A 14,391-nucleotide genomic window follows, 5' to 3' on the forward strand; every position below is an offset into this window, starting at 1 on the left:
GATGTGCAGGCAGCTCATGTGGCTGCCTTTTTCTTTGTCCCCTTGGTGGGACCAAGGGGACTACATCTGTAGCCTTGGCTTCTGGGAGTTAAGTTATGGGGCAGCTGAGTTCCCAGCCGGCCTGCTAGGCCTCCCCGTCAGATAACGAAGATGTCAGGAGGAAGGGTTGCTCTGAGATACATGGGGATTTGGAAAGACAAGAGCGCTCTGCAGTGGCCGCAGCTCTCCTCTCCGTGGCCAGAATTCATCTGGAAGAGAGGAGATGGCGGCGAGCTCTGTAACGTGCTCCCTCACAGGAAGCTCTGACGTAGAGTCCCCGTACATGCATGCCTGGAACTTCAAGAAGGTTGAGTTTGCGATTGCATTTAGAGCAGCCTGTCCGGTTTGGGGCTGACGGTCTGTGCTCTGACCTCCAGGATGTCATGGCATACAATAAATTCAACGTCTTCCACTGGCACCTGGTGGACGACTCTTCCTTTCCGTACGAGAGCTTCACTTTCCCAGAGCTCACCAGAAAGGTATGATTTGCTTTCCCCAAACCCAGCTTCCAAATCCTCAGGGCCAGAGGTTCTCATCCTGACCCAACAAAGGCACAGGACAGCAGCTTTGGAGTCAGACCCCAAGGCCTCAAGTCCGCCCGTTAATTTGTTTCGAAACCTTCAGGAGAGAAGATCTCTTGGTTTCAGTTTTTGATGTTGTTATTTATATACATCCTATTAAACGGGCATATTTCCTTCTTATTTATCTCATTAACCTTATAATGCTCAGATAAAACCGTAGATGTGGCACTGGGGAGATAGGTATGTCACTCAGGTGTCCACTGAGCAACATGAGGACCTGAGTGAGGGTGGAGAATGGGGAGGGGGTGTCCACATAGGTGGATCCCTGGAGCTTAATGGTGAGTTTTAGGTTCAGTGAGTGACCCTGTCTTAGTCAGTGTTTTATTGCCATGATCATGGCATTCTCGAGACAGAGTTTCTCTGTAACAGCCCTGGTTGTCCCGGAACTCTCTCTGTAGACCAGTTTGGCCTCCAACTCAGAGATCCACTTGCCTCTACCTCCTGAATGCTGAGATTAAAAGCGTGCACCACCACTACCCAGCAATCATGGCAACTCATACTAAGAAAAGCATTTAATTGGGTCTGGCTTATAGTTTAGAGTTTAGTCCATTGTCGTCATGATGGGAAGGAAGCAAGGCGGCATGCAGGCAGACATGGTGCTGGAGAAGGAGCTTGAGGGACTACATCCAGATCCACAGGCAGCTGGAAGAGAGAGAGCCACTGGGCCTGGCTTAAGCTTCTGAAACCTCAAAGCCCACAGCAAGTGACACACTCCTTCAACAAGGCCACACCTAATGGTGACCAAGCGTTAACACCTATGACCCTATGGCGGCCGTTCTTACTCAAACCACCACAGACCCTGTCTCAGAAAATAAGTTGTATGGGGCAGACCTAATGTTTACCTCAGACTTCATATGTGCACATGCACACACACTAAAAAAAAAAGGCAAATGTGTTAACTTTCAAGAAATTATGATAAAGACCCTTGAAGAAGTCCCTAGTACACACGGGCTGTGGACAAGTGTTCTAAAATTCTGGGTGTTCTGAGCGAGTTTTGAATACCTTCTACTCCCAATAGCCACAGGGAATGAGAATCTGAAGAGTACCTTCTGTCTTTCAGGGGTCCTACAACCCTGTCACCCACATCTATACAGCACAGGATGTGAAGGAGGTCATTGAATATGCACGGCTTCGAGGCATCCGTGTGGTGGCAGAATTTGACACTCCTGGCCACACTTTGTCCTGGGGGCCAGGTAAGAATATCGCTGCAATTGGAGGGGTCTGCTCAGAGAGGATCCAGGGTGTTGGCTCTTACATTGTCACGTATCCTGGTCTTGGCCCTTGGGAAACTGTTCTGTATCAACTCCTGCCAGAGGAAGTTCTTTCCAGCAGCAAAGCAAGGGGGTGGCCCCACTGAACCTAGTAGCACAGGCTAGACCCTAACTCCTGCCGTTTCCAAGGGTGTCTCCTGGCCCCAGGGTCTTCCTGCCTGGGGCAGCTGCTGGGAAGTATTTAATTTGTGCAGAGGAGGGCATTTTTACTTTAAAATATGGGCAGATGGGGCTGGAGAGAGAATGGCTCAGCAGTTAAAAGAACTGGTTGCTCTTCCAGAAGTCCTGGGTTCGATTCCCAGCACCCACATGGCAGCTCACAGACATGTGTAATAGCCGTTCTGTAGGATCTGATGTGCAGATACAAGTACAGACAAAACACCCATACATGAGACATCCGAAAGTGTGTGTGTAGAGACCAGGCATGTCGGTATACAGCTATTAACCCAACACTTGGGAAACCACAAAGGCAAAAGGATCTGAAGTTCATTCAGTTCCAGCCTGAGGCTCATAAGTGCTATCCTGGCAGAATTCTGTCCCCTCAACAAAGGGGACGATGTTTCCCAGACACTGCTGTAGGTTTCTTGGACCTTAGAGTAGATACTGAGGAGTTTGACTCCAGGGTGGAATCTTTTCTGAAAGAATTTGGGGCTGGGCGGTGGTGGTGCACACCTTTAATCCAAGCACTCGGGAGGCAGTGGCAGGTGGAGCTCTGTGAGTTCAAGGCAGAACTGGTCTACAGAGAAAGTTCCAGGACAGCCAGGGCTACACAGAAAGAAAAAAAAAGCAGAAGACATTGGGGCTGGCCTCCAGAGGTCACTGTTAACTCTGTAACTCCTGCTGCTCACTCACTTGCTTCTATACCCAAGAACCTAGAGTGAGACTTGAGATGAAACCCTCAGGAAGGTTGAAAAAGGCAGCTGCCTGGCCTCAGCAACAAGCAAGAAGCTTCCGGGCCGGAGACACCCCTCAGGAGCTGTGGAACTGGGTAGCGGGAGCTGAAGCGATCGTCATTAAGTACAGTGACCATTCCCCTTGCATTGTTGCTGAAAAGCCCTTGAGAAGAGCAGCCTTGAGGAGCTGGGTGAATGATTTGTGCTGGAAGACATGTATCAGGACCAGAGTATACAGCCTTAACAGTTATGTGCCTGTACCCAGCCTCCCTCTGATGGAGATACATTTGTATTTATTTGATTGTGACTGAACAGTTGTTATGTGAGTACTGGGTGCTCAGTGTAGATGAACACAGTCATCTTCTGTATAACATAGGAGCCTCATGTGTAGGAGTATACACGGGAGTCTGTGTATTTGCAACACTTGTATGAGTTCTCTGTTAACTTAGGTGTCCCTGGGTTATTAACTCCGTGCTACTCTGGGCCCCATCCCTCTGGCACCTTTGGACCCGTGAATCCCAGTCTCAACAGTACCTATGACTTCATGAGCACATTCTTCTTGGAGATCAGCTCCGTCTTCCCGGACTTTTATCTTCACCTGGGAGGAGATGAAGTTGACTTCACCTGCTGGTATGAGCCTTTTGGACTTGACACCCCAGCCTGAGGGTGGGTTACTCAGAGAAGAGAGGTCAGCACTACGGCCCTACTGCCGTTGTTTAGGGACTGTCTGCTGAGGGAGCCATGTCTCTGTCCAGAGAGGCCCTATGTGACTAGCAAGGCTGTTGGCATGTTGGCTTCTTCCTCTTCTCTCACATCCTTGAGATATTTATGAATATACTCATTCTGAGCCCAGAACTGTCTTGGAAAAATGGGGGCTAGAGAAAAGTAATTCCCACTTACGAAGGCTTAAAATAGTCTCCTCAAGAGTCTAGTACAGACATGAGGAGGTAGTCTTACTGCTACTGGATCTGCCGTGTTTTGTTGATACTCACGGGAGACCTGCCCTTTCCTAAACAGAAACGGAGGAGGAGTGGATTGCAGGGTGGAAACAAAGGGGGGAATTGGGGAGAGGGACTGGGAGAATGGCGGGGGAAGAGTCTAGTACAGGTTAGAGGGCACTTGCTGATCTGTCAGAGGACTGGGGTTCAGATTCCCAGCACCCACATGGGGCAGCTCACAAATGCCTGGAACTAGATTCAAGGGATCTGTCCTCTTTTTTTTTAAGATTTATTTATTTATTATGTATACAGTGTTCTGCATGTATGCCTGCAGGCCAGAAGAGGGCATTACAGATGGTTGTGAGCCACCATGTGGTTGCTGGGAATTGAACTCAGGACCTCTGGAAGAGTAGTCAGTGCTCTTAACCTCTGAGCCATCTCTCCAGACCTGGGATCTGTCCTCTTATGGCCTCTGTGGGACCTGTGGGACCCTGCACACATGCGTGCACATACACATACTCATAAATGAGTCTATTTCAGAATTCAAGATTAATAAGTGACAAGGCCTAATTAATGTTAACTCACAGAGCTCAAAAGAGGCCAAAGGGCTTCTGAGAAGTAGGCCCCAGAGTTGGGTCTGAGAAAATTGTTTGTCTTTTGGGAACATCATGAGAAGTACATGGAAGCAAAACACAGACATTGTAGGGCCAGGAATGTGCAGCAGGTCTCAGGTCCTACATAGGCTTGGTGTGTGGCTGGAGCAACAGAGAGGGGAGCCGGTGGCCAGCGTGCGCCAGCGCCTGCTTAGCCCTGGACCCTGGTGTGGATGGAGAGTTTGGACTTCAGCCTCTTCAAGTCTAGGCTGCTTTCTTTCTCAGCCTGTGTGTGTGGCTCGTGACAGCTTTGTGTGGCCATACCTTCACTGGAGGACTTGTGCTCTCTGGTGGGGTCAGTGTTTTAGATGAAAGGGACAGTTACAGGAGGCCAGGTGACTAATCTGTAAGTTGTGATTTCAGGATGAAGAAAGAACTGATCAAATTTATTTTCTGCTACTCAGGAGGTCCAACCCTGATATCCAGACGTTCATGAAGAAAAAGGGCTTTACTGACTTCAAGCAGCTGGAGTCCTTCTATATCCAGACGTGAGGAAGGAAGGAGGGTGGGGCACATTGGGAGTCACCTCCTGTGGGGGGTGGTGTCTGCTTTCCTCACCAAAGTCACTCCCTGCCCCCCATAGGTCCCCTTGTCTTAGCCTTTCAGGCTTAGAGCGGTCAGCTCACAGACCCAGAGCAGGGAATGCCCAGTCAGGGTTAGGCCCGCCTGGCGCGGCACCTGGAGGCTGGCATACACAGTGACATGGCTGATGATGTTCCTCTCCTCTCCAGGCTGCTGGACATCGTCTCTGATTATGACAAGGGCTATGTGGTGTGGCAGGAAGTGTTTGATAATAAAGTAAAGGTGAGCCAGGGGCAGAGAAGAGGCGCCCCTGTCTCCATCTCCCTGGCCCTCCCCAACTCTGTAGGGACCAATCCTGGACCGGAAACAGTCTGAGAACCGGGAGCCATGGCTCTGACTCTCTAGAAGAGCTACAGAGGTGTGACCACTGGGGCTTTAGAGTCAGAACCTCGTATCTGATTGTGCCTGCTTGGGGTTCCTGAGGCTTTAGGTGCTGTTTTCCTCCTGAGTCATAGGCATGGATCCTCTGAGTCTCTGGAGCAGGGCTGCTTTTTCCCTGCTTCGACCCCACTGCTGTTCCCCTCAGCTCTCAACAAGTAACTACACTTCCATAGAGACAGGAAGCTTCAGTGGGGCTGGGAGGGAGCACCAGGGGCTCTGTCAGAGTAGAGACACCTCACCTCAGCTCTGTCAAGGGTGTGTGCGAGATGAGTGATTGGAGTCACAGAAGCATCCTTTGCTGCTTAGGAAACAAGGGGTGCACTCCCCTTGGCCCCGGGTGTCTTGCATAAGAATGAATCTCAAGAACCTTCTGAGCTCCATAGCGTGATTGCCCTTTGACCTTCCATGACAGATTCGGCCAGACACGATCATACAGGTATGGCGGGAAGAGGTACCCGTAGAGTACATGAAGGAGATGGAACAGATCACTAAGGCTGGCTTCCGGGCCCTGCTCTCTGCTCCCTGGTACCTGAACCGTGTAACATATGGCCCTGACTGGAAGGACATGTACAAAGTGGAGCCCTTGGCATTTCATGGTGAGAGCTGGGAACTCTCTTGGCTGAGCAGCATCTGGGCTGAGATGCAGGGTGGAGGTGAAGAGAGGCAGGGCAACACATGGCACTTTAGGAAATGAAATGGCCTGTCTGAGAAGGCCACACTGGAAGAATGGTTGAAAGTGACACACACACACACACACACACACACACATACACACACACACGGTCTGTTGTTTTCCCTCAGGTACTGCTGAACAGAAGGATCTGGTCATTGGAGGGGAGGCCTGTATGTGGGGAGAGTATGTGGACAGCACAAACCTGGTCCCCAGGCTCTGGTAAGGATTTTGGGGTGAGGCCAGGCTTGAGGAAGGGCTTCTACCCCACACTCTCACTCCCTTCAGCCCAAGAGCAGAGGGGCATTGAGATGATGCTTTTCTGTATTCGAGGCTCCTGTCTTCTGTGTGTGCTTCCAATAAGCATTAAGTATGAAGGAGAATGGCCACTGTCTCCACTTCACAAATACCATAAAGAACACAAGGGTACTTGCTTGGGATCTAGTACTGAGAGAGGGAGGTCCTTTCCTCGGCAGCTTCCCCAAATATGGTTGTGTGTACCAAATTAAGTTAGCTTTTCAGTCATCCATGCTTCTAAGGCTTACCCTTATTTCTGTCTTTGGAATAGGAGGAGCTTGGGGTCACTGTCTGCATGCTAAGGAGGATGGTCTTAGTGAGGGTGGGGCTGAGCCGTGGAACTGCCTGAGAGCCCCTGACTGGCTGTGGGCATGGAATGAGATGTCATTCATGTCTGAGCTAGTCTGGGAAGGAAGATGCAGGGGCTGATCTGCTGCACGCTCCCTCCTGTAGGCCCAGAGCCGGTGCTATTGCTGAGAGATTGTGGAGCAGCAACCTGACGACCAATATGGACTTTGCCTTTAAACGTTTGTCACATTTCCGCTGTGAGCTGCTGAGGTAAGCAGGCTGAGTAGATCTGAGGCTTGGAACCCAAACGGAGAAGAAAAGAGTAAAAGCAGAAACTTTGGGAAGCTTACTGTGCCAGGCACTGTTCTTGACAGGCTCCGTCCCATTGAACTTATATCACAGCCCACAGGGTGGGAAAATTTTGTCCCCATTTTAGGCACATATATCTCCTGAGTACTTTGTCCAAAGTCAGTAGGAAGCAGGAATTGAACCTGCCAGCTCTGATGCCTACACCTCCCTTGACCACAGTGTGTGACAGCCTGTGTACGCAGTCATCTCTCTCCTTCATGCAGCTGTTGACTGGATCTTGATAACCTCAAAACACAGTATACTGCAGAGGAGGCTTCTGGGCTCTAAGACACTGAGTGACCCTGAGCTGGGGTTTTGTTGTCTCTAAGCATGTTTATTTGGATAATAATGGAGGTGTGCTTGGAGGTCTCCAAGGGTCAGTTCTTAGTACTTGAGTCTGAGATAAAAGGACAGGGTTTAATCCCAGCTCAGTCCTTCTCCACTGCTGTGCTTACGGAATCTTAGAAGCAGGAGTGGACATCTGAGTGGGCCAAGAGCATCAGACACCCCTCAGGCCCTGACCTCTTTTCTAATGTAACTGGTTTGGGGGAGGTTGGGGAGCAGAGACCTACAGGATAGAAAAAGGGAGTTTCCTCATTGAGAACCTTGGAGCGAGGTTCCCCAAGTTATTTGATTGCGGTAACATTTTGAGACTCACTGAAATGGGAAGGGGGCTCATGGTTATTGTGGAGAAGGTGTTGCCATGGTCCAAGGCGGAATTACTCACCTGCCATTTTCTGTGTCCTCTTACAGGCGAGGGGTCCAGGCCGAGCCCATCAGCGTAGGCTACTGTGAGCAGGAGTTTGAGCAGACTTGAGCTGGCAGCACCAAGCACCCAGGAGGCTGCTGGCCCTAGGAGAACAGTCATGGGGCCAGGCGTCCACTGTCTCCCGGCCAGGGGATAGAGCCCCTTGCCCACGTGCCCCTGTGACTAGAGAGAAGAGGCTGGTGCTGGCACTGGTGTTCAATAAAGAGTGATGCGGCATTTTCTCTAATCAGCTTGGGTTGCTTGTGTAAAGAACGAGAAAAGAGCAGGAATGCTGGGCAGCGGCAGCACACGCCTTTGATCCCAGCACTCGGGAGACAGAGCCAGGAGGATCTCTCTGAGTTCGAGACCAGCCTGGTCTACAGGGTGAGATCCAGGACAGGTACCAAAACTACACAGAGAAACCCTGAAAAATAATGGCCCTCAGGAACAGCCTGCCTAGCCTTCTGCTATTAAGTGATGGAGCTAAGCAGGCCCAGTGAGGTAGCGCAGGAGCTGCACCTGGATGGTGACCCAGGCTCTGCTTAGCCACGTCCCTGCCATTCTACCCTCAGAAGGTCACTTCAGCTTGTGTCACTTCCAAGGGTTCTGTATGTAAATGAAGATGCTATGGGGGCTAAAAGGAGTTTCAGGCAGTGGCCAGGGCTCCAGAAACCTCTGCTGTCCTCCCCTTTTCCTTGACCCACTGTTTATGTACTGTTGAAAGGCACTGTGATAGTGTTTCATTTTTCTCTTCTCTTTTTTGTTTTGAGACAGAGTCTTAAGCTTGCTATATGTATTGGCCCTCTGCCCTGCCTCCCAAATCCTGAGATTACCATGCACACCACCACTCCCAGCAAGGACTTGTCTCTGCGGTCCCTGGGCAATTCCAGAGTAACGCAGACAGCTTCCTACTCCTCCCTCCTGGTTCAGCCCAAAGCGTCGTGGAGTGGGTGACACAGATGATCTCGAAAAAGTGAAGTCCTGGGGGCAGGCAAGCGCATGATCCTGGAGGAGGGTCTTTCACCTGTGTGAGCTGGTGCTCTCCAAGAGGAGTTGCCTTGCTGTGGACCCAGGCTGCCCCCTGCTGGTGGTTGGAGGTCCCTTTGCATGGTCTGCAGGTTCCAGGACTGAAGCTTTTGGAGGGCAGGGCTGAAAGGAAATGTAAGCCAAACTTGGCCGGTAGCTGCTACCCTTCAGTCTTTGAGTCGGGTTCTTTGGGGACCCGAATGGCCACTAGAACCTTCTGTCGCGCCATGTTTATGGGAACAGAGTGACCACCTTCTGCTAGAGCAAATTGTTAGGGAATCTTCACAGCCCCACCTAGCCATGCCTGGGTGGGGCTCTGGCCTGGAGAGTTAGAAGCTAAGGCTTCACCACTACACCAGAGGAGCTCTCTTGTCTCTTACACAGAAACTCGAGGGGTGCCTCCTGGCAAGGACTCTGCAGAAATGGAATGATACAGGCAGGAATGAAAATATAGACACTTGATACCGTCTTTACGTACCACCTTTTTTCCATTTTGTTTGTTTTGTAGACTTTGATGTGTATGAGTTTTGCTCACACATGTATCTGAATCGTGTGTTCTAGAACTGAAGTGACAGACAATTGTGAATCACTATGTGGGTCCTCTGCAAGAACAGCAAGTGCTCTTAACCATTGAGCCACCTCTCCACACCCCACCCCACCCTTTTTTTTCTTCTTTTGAGACTGAGTCTTACCATGTAGCTTTGGCTGGCCCGGAGCTCATAGAGATCCACCTGCCTCTGCCTCCTGAGTGCTGTGTTTAAAGGTGTGTGCCACCCTCACAGGCCCCCCCAAGCCAGGTATCAACCTCCCGAGACAATCCACCCCGAATTGGGATCCCTCCAGTGGTGTCCTGCTGGGAGAAGGCTGAGAGCTCTTTGTTTGCACTGAATCCTTGTCTCTGCTTCTCACTTGCCCTGTGGAGGACAAGTGGCTGAGCTCTGTTAGGGCTGCCAGCCCCCAGGCTTGCTCACCTGACAGCTCCAGTAACCAAAGGCACTGATGATGCACCTGAAATGCCCTGCCCTCTCCTGGGACACTGTTTGGGCCAATGTTAAGGAAAAGAGCAAGTACCGTTGCAAGTCAGTGAAGGAAGAAACCATGGAAACAGCTCTTGGAACTGAGTTTCTGTGACTTTTTATTCTCACTGGAACATTTTCTTTATTATTATTACCATTTTTAAAATTGAGTGTAGCCTGGTCAAGACGAGGTAGGATGTGCTTCTCCCTAGCCTCCCCAGTTGATATGTCCAGTGACCATGAGGCTGTTTACCTGAAGATTGTCAGACCTTGAACTGCCCTGAGGCCAGAGACAGTGGTCCACAGCCAACACCCAGTGTGTGCAGTGCACAGAATCGGGATTACCAGGGCTCTTGATGCACCACCAGGGGGCAGAGAAGTACTCATATTGGCCTCCTGGCACCGGTCATCCTGGATTGGCCCTGCCGTTACTCTGAATCTAAGGAGGTAGCACAGGACCTAGAAGAATAGAAAAGGAATGAATGGAGAGCACTTGGCCTCCCTTTCCTTGGTAAGAGTTGAGACTGGGTGCCAGGTAGTACACCTTCCAGGACTCTGATAAACTGATGTCCCCAATGTCTTCTAGTACTCAGTGGATCATGGTAGGGATCTTATATCAGGACTTGTGGGTACAGGTGCCACCACAGTGCTAGGAATGCTGTGATGGTATCCAGAAACTTCCAGACCATTGAAGTGTGAAGAAAGTCAATAACTGAGAAGGAAAGGGGGAAGATGTGTTTTGTATTCATATGAGACACGTGTCGTCTGATATTCCTAACACCTATGAAATCTAGATCTATGTCATTTTCCTCAGTGTCTTTTGAGGTTAACCTGACCCATGGTCTAGAGTCAAGGTCTGGTGATCCAGCATAGCAAATGTATGTATGTGTCATTGGTTTTTTTTGGTTTGGTTTGGTTTTTGTTACTTTGAAAATCCAAGTTGGATGCTTTCTTAAGAAAAACTGTTTTTCCTTTACAAATAACCTCTGAACAACTGGAAATAGCATCTTTTCCTATACTGCTATAAACACGGAGCACTATAACATCTCAGCAGCCATCTGCTTCCATTCCTGTTACTGTAATGCTTGGGAATTGAACCCAAGACTTTGCCCTGAACCCTGCCGCTGAGCTATATCCTACATCTGGAACCCAGGTTATATATCTTTAAAAAAGAAGAAACGTGGGGCTGCTGAGATGGTTGAGCGGGTAAAAGTGCTTGCCACTAAGCCTGAGAACCTGGGTTCAATCCCAGGACTTACATGGCAAATTGACTTCAAAGGAGAAAACTGACTCCTGCAAGTTGTCCCCTGACTTCATATGAGTTCTGTGGCCCATGAGCATGCATGCAACACATGTGTACAACATACAATGTAATAAACATTTTAAAAACAGAAGAAGCATTACATATGTCTCTTTTCAATTCTATTCCCTTCCTTCTCCAAAATCCCTTCCCAGAATTTAACTTAAATCACATTTTCTCTACAGTGTCTGGTACTTAACTGTGATATTTCTTTCTTCCTTCCTTTCTTCTTTCTTTCTATTTCTTTTTTTTAAATTTGAGCTGGGTGGTGGTGGTGCACACCTTTGATCCCCACACTTGGGAGGCAGAGGCAGGCAGATCTCTGAATTTGAGGCCATCCTGATCTACAGAGTGAGTTCCAGGACAGCCAGGGCTACACAGAGAAACCTTGTCTGGAAAAAAAAATAATAAAAATGAAAAATTTGAGAGGAGATTTGATGTCACCCAGGCTGACCTTAATTCTCTGTAGCCACATCTAGCTTTGAAATCCCAACCGTCGTCCGTGCACATCCTGAGTTCTGTGTGTGCAGGCATCATCACCACAACCATCCTGTTAATAAATTGCTTATGGATCAGTTTCTAGCAGATTACAAAGGGAGATCTTAGAAATCACAAAAGGGTGTAAAAGAAGAGGCAGAGCTGCCGACAGGCAGACACTGGAGGAAGAGGAGCTCGCTCCACTTTGCTGGTGTGTAGCCAAGTGTATGAACAAGAGCAGGTGGTCAGTTACCTGAGTAATCTATCACCGAAAAGGCTCTTTGAATGGAGAAATTCAGAAGACACTGCTGTTGTTTATCTGCTTTCTGTAAGTCAGGATGCTTGGACACTCAGCTGGGCAGCCGAGTGCTCTGTCGCGTCTGTGTTGGCTGCTCAGGTGTGCTGAGTGCTGAGCAGGAGATGTTGGGCTAACGATGTAACTTAGTGGCAGCATGCTCTCTTAGTGAGTACGAGAGGCCCACCCACCACAATAGTGGTATCATTTCATTTCTTCCTGTTACTGATGTAGGTGTCAATGTTACCTCCTGACGTCCTCTGTTGTGACTCAGTATCCTGACAGAAGCACCCGAGGGAGGAAGGGGTTATTTTGGCTCATAGTTCGAGGTCACAGTCCATTGTGGTGGAAACTTGAGGCAGCTGGCCACACTGCATCGGCAATGGGGGAGCTAAGAGGGAGGAATTTGCTAGTGTTCAGCTTGCTTTCTCAGTTTTCTGTGGCCCAGGGCTTCAGCCCACCGAATGGTAGCACCCACATTTAAAGCGGGTCTTCTCACTGCAGTGAACCTAATCAAGGTATCCTTCACAGGTGTACCCAGAAGCTGATGCCATCTACATACTCACCCACAGGAATACCCAGAGGCTTGTCTCAGGGTGAGTTCAGATCCTTCAAGTTGACCACCATAACAGAGACAGACAGACATAGAAAGATTACATGACTCGCTATGATTATACATATCGTCTGAGTCAGCATTTGCTTAGAGAACAGAGCTCTGATCTCAACTTACCCTCTACTGTGCCACCTCCAGCCACTGCCTGGCACTACATCAGATGTCTTCTTGGTTTTTGTTTTGTTTTGTTTTGTTTTTTTGGTTTTTCGAGACAGGGCTTCTCTATGTAGTTTTGGTGCCTGTCCTGGATCTCACTCTATAGACCAGGCTGGCCTCGAACTCACAGAGATCCGCCTGCCTCTGCCTCCCAAGTGCTGGGATTAAAGGAGTGTGCCACCACTGCCCAAAATGTCTTCTTGTTTGGACACTCCACATGACACACCCACAATGCTGGTTACTCTGATGCATCTTGGCTTGAGTCAATCTTTTCTGGTTTATTTATTTGTCTGTTAATATATTTATTCATGTTAGTGTCTCATGTATCCCTGACTGGCTTCAAACTCACTGTGTAGCAGAGGATCCCTTTGAACTTCTGATCGTCTGTGTCCTCTACATCCTGCATGCTGGAATCCCAGTTGTGAAGCATCATGCGCAGTCTGTGCAGTACTGGGGAGTCAAACATACGGCTTCTTACTAAGTTAAACCCTAGCTTCCCCTACCACCACACACACCCCATCTTCCTCTAGTGGACTATAGTTCAAGTCTCTCAGACCTGCTTTTCCTGTTTGCTCTGACTTGTATTCATGTTTCCCTTCTTATCATGCCCCAGGACACTACAGTTTGACATTAGCCCTATCCAGAGTTGTTCTCAACAAGGCTGGGACAAGCTGCCTGTTAAAGCCAGGACACATCTCAATAATAAGCAGTTTTTGAATTTTTTTTTTTTTACTTCTCCCTCTAAAATCTTACTTTTCAGGTTTCTGTGAGAGTCTTTCCTGTGTTCTTTGCTGTTTTCCTCATCTTTCCCATGCTCCACCACTGTCTAAACAATGTCCATGCAACAATCCTGGACATTCCTGCCTCCCTTTGCCCCCTCCATCCTTCCTTTCCTTCCTCCTTCCTTCTTTCTGTTAATCCCAAAGATGGGAGGGGAAAGACCACCAACCCATGTCATCATGGCCAAATTAATTAAAGTAAGCAATTAATTAAAACAAGGCTTTTTTATTCATGTACAGGGGCTGCCTCCCCCAAGGCAGGGTTCGAGAGGTCAGCATTGGATGTGAGGAAGACAAGGCTTTTATAGCTCAGAGGTAGGGGTTTCCAAACGGGGATTTGTCGGGAGCAGCACATAATCATAGCAGTTACTGCTAAGGGCCTCCCGAACAATGGCATGGTTGCAGAGGGTGGGCATAGCAAGGGAGTCATAGGTGGTCGTAAAACCTTTAGAAACAAAGCTAAGAGCCGGGCGGTGGTGGTGCACACCTTTAATCCCAGCACTCGGGAGGCAGAGGCAGGCGGATCTCTGTGAGTTCGAGGACAGCCTGGTCTACAGAGCAAAATCCAGGACAGGCTCCAAAGCTACACAGAGAAACCCTGTCTCGAAAAAAAACCAAAAAAGAAAAGAAAAAAATAGGACTTCAGGTTGGTTATAAACAACTTTTTTTTTGAAACAAAGATAAGCTTGCCATTCCTTGAACATTTGTGCAGTACAGAACAATTTGTAATTAAGGTTACAGGTGGGACATAAACCAAACCTTGAAAAACAGAGGTTAAATCATAAACGGGAACGAACCTTGTTTATCTTTACTCTAAGATGGCTTTTAAGCCTAAAATGGAGGGAGGCTGGTTCTTTATTTCTCTTCCTTGGAACTCACTATGTAGCCTAGGTGAGTCTTGAACTCATAACAATCTTCCTGCTCTAGCCTGTGAGTACTGGAATTACAGGCATGAAGCCCATGGTTTCCTCCTCTCCCCCCTTTCCCCTCTCCCTTCTCCTCCTCCTCTTTGTAGTGTCAGGAATTGAAGCTGATGCTTT

General features: G+C 48.9%; 1 protein-coding gene across 1 annotated transcript in view; it reads left to right on the plus strand.

Moving 5' to 3' along the window:
* Hexa (hexosaminidase subunit alpha) overlaps positions 1 to 7,936 on the plus strand; it is a 28,695-nt gene extending 20,759 nt beyond the window's left edge. Inside the window, exons 6-14 of the mRNA XM_006971486.4 lie at positions 417 to 518; positions 1,681 to 1,813; positions 3,234 to 3,414; positions 4,780 to 4,863; positions 5,107 to 5,179; positions 5,751 to 5,934; positions 6,140 to 6,230; positions 6,759 to 6,863; positions 7,695 to 7,936. Of these exons, the coding sequence (XP_006971548.1) occupies positions 417 to 518; positions 1,681 to 1,813; positions 3,234 to 3,414; positions 4,780 to 4,863; positions 5,107 to 5,179; positions 5,751 to 5,934; positions 6,140 to 6,230; positions 6,759 to 6,863; positions 7,695 to 7,758 (1,017 nt within the window). The 3' untranslated portion in view covers positions 7,759 to 7,936. The remainder of the gene's footprint in view (positions 1 to 416; positions 519 to 1,680; positions 1,814 to 3,233; positions 3,415 to 4,779; positions 4,864 to 5,106; positions 5,180 to 5,750; positions 5,935 to 6,139; positions 6,231 to 6,758; positions 6,864 to 7,694) is intronic.
* Positions 7,937 to 14,391: the final 6,455 nt, after the last annotated feature.

This window comes from Peromyscus maniculatus, chromosome 7 (assembly GCF_049852395.1).
Source record: "Peromyscus maniculatus bairdii isolate BWxNUB_F1_BW_parent chromosome 7, HU_Pman_BW_mat_3.1, whole genome shotgun sequence".
NCBI classification, from domain to species: domain Eukaryota; kingdom Metazoa; phylum Chordata; class Mammalia; order Rodentia; family Cricetidae; genus Peromyscus; species Peromyscus maniculatus.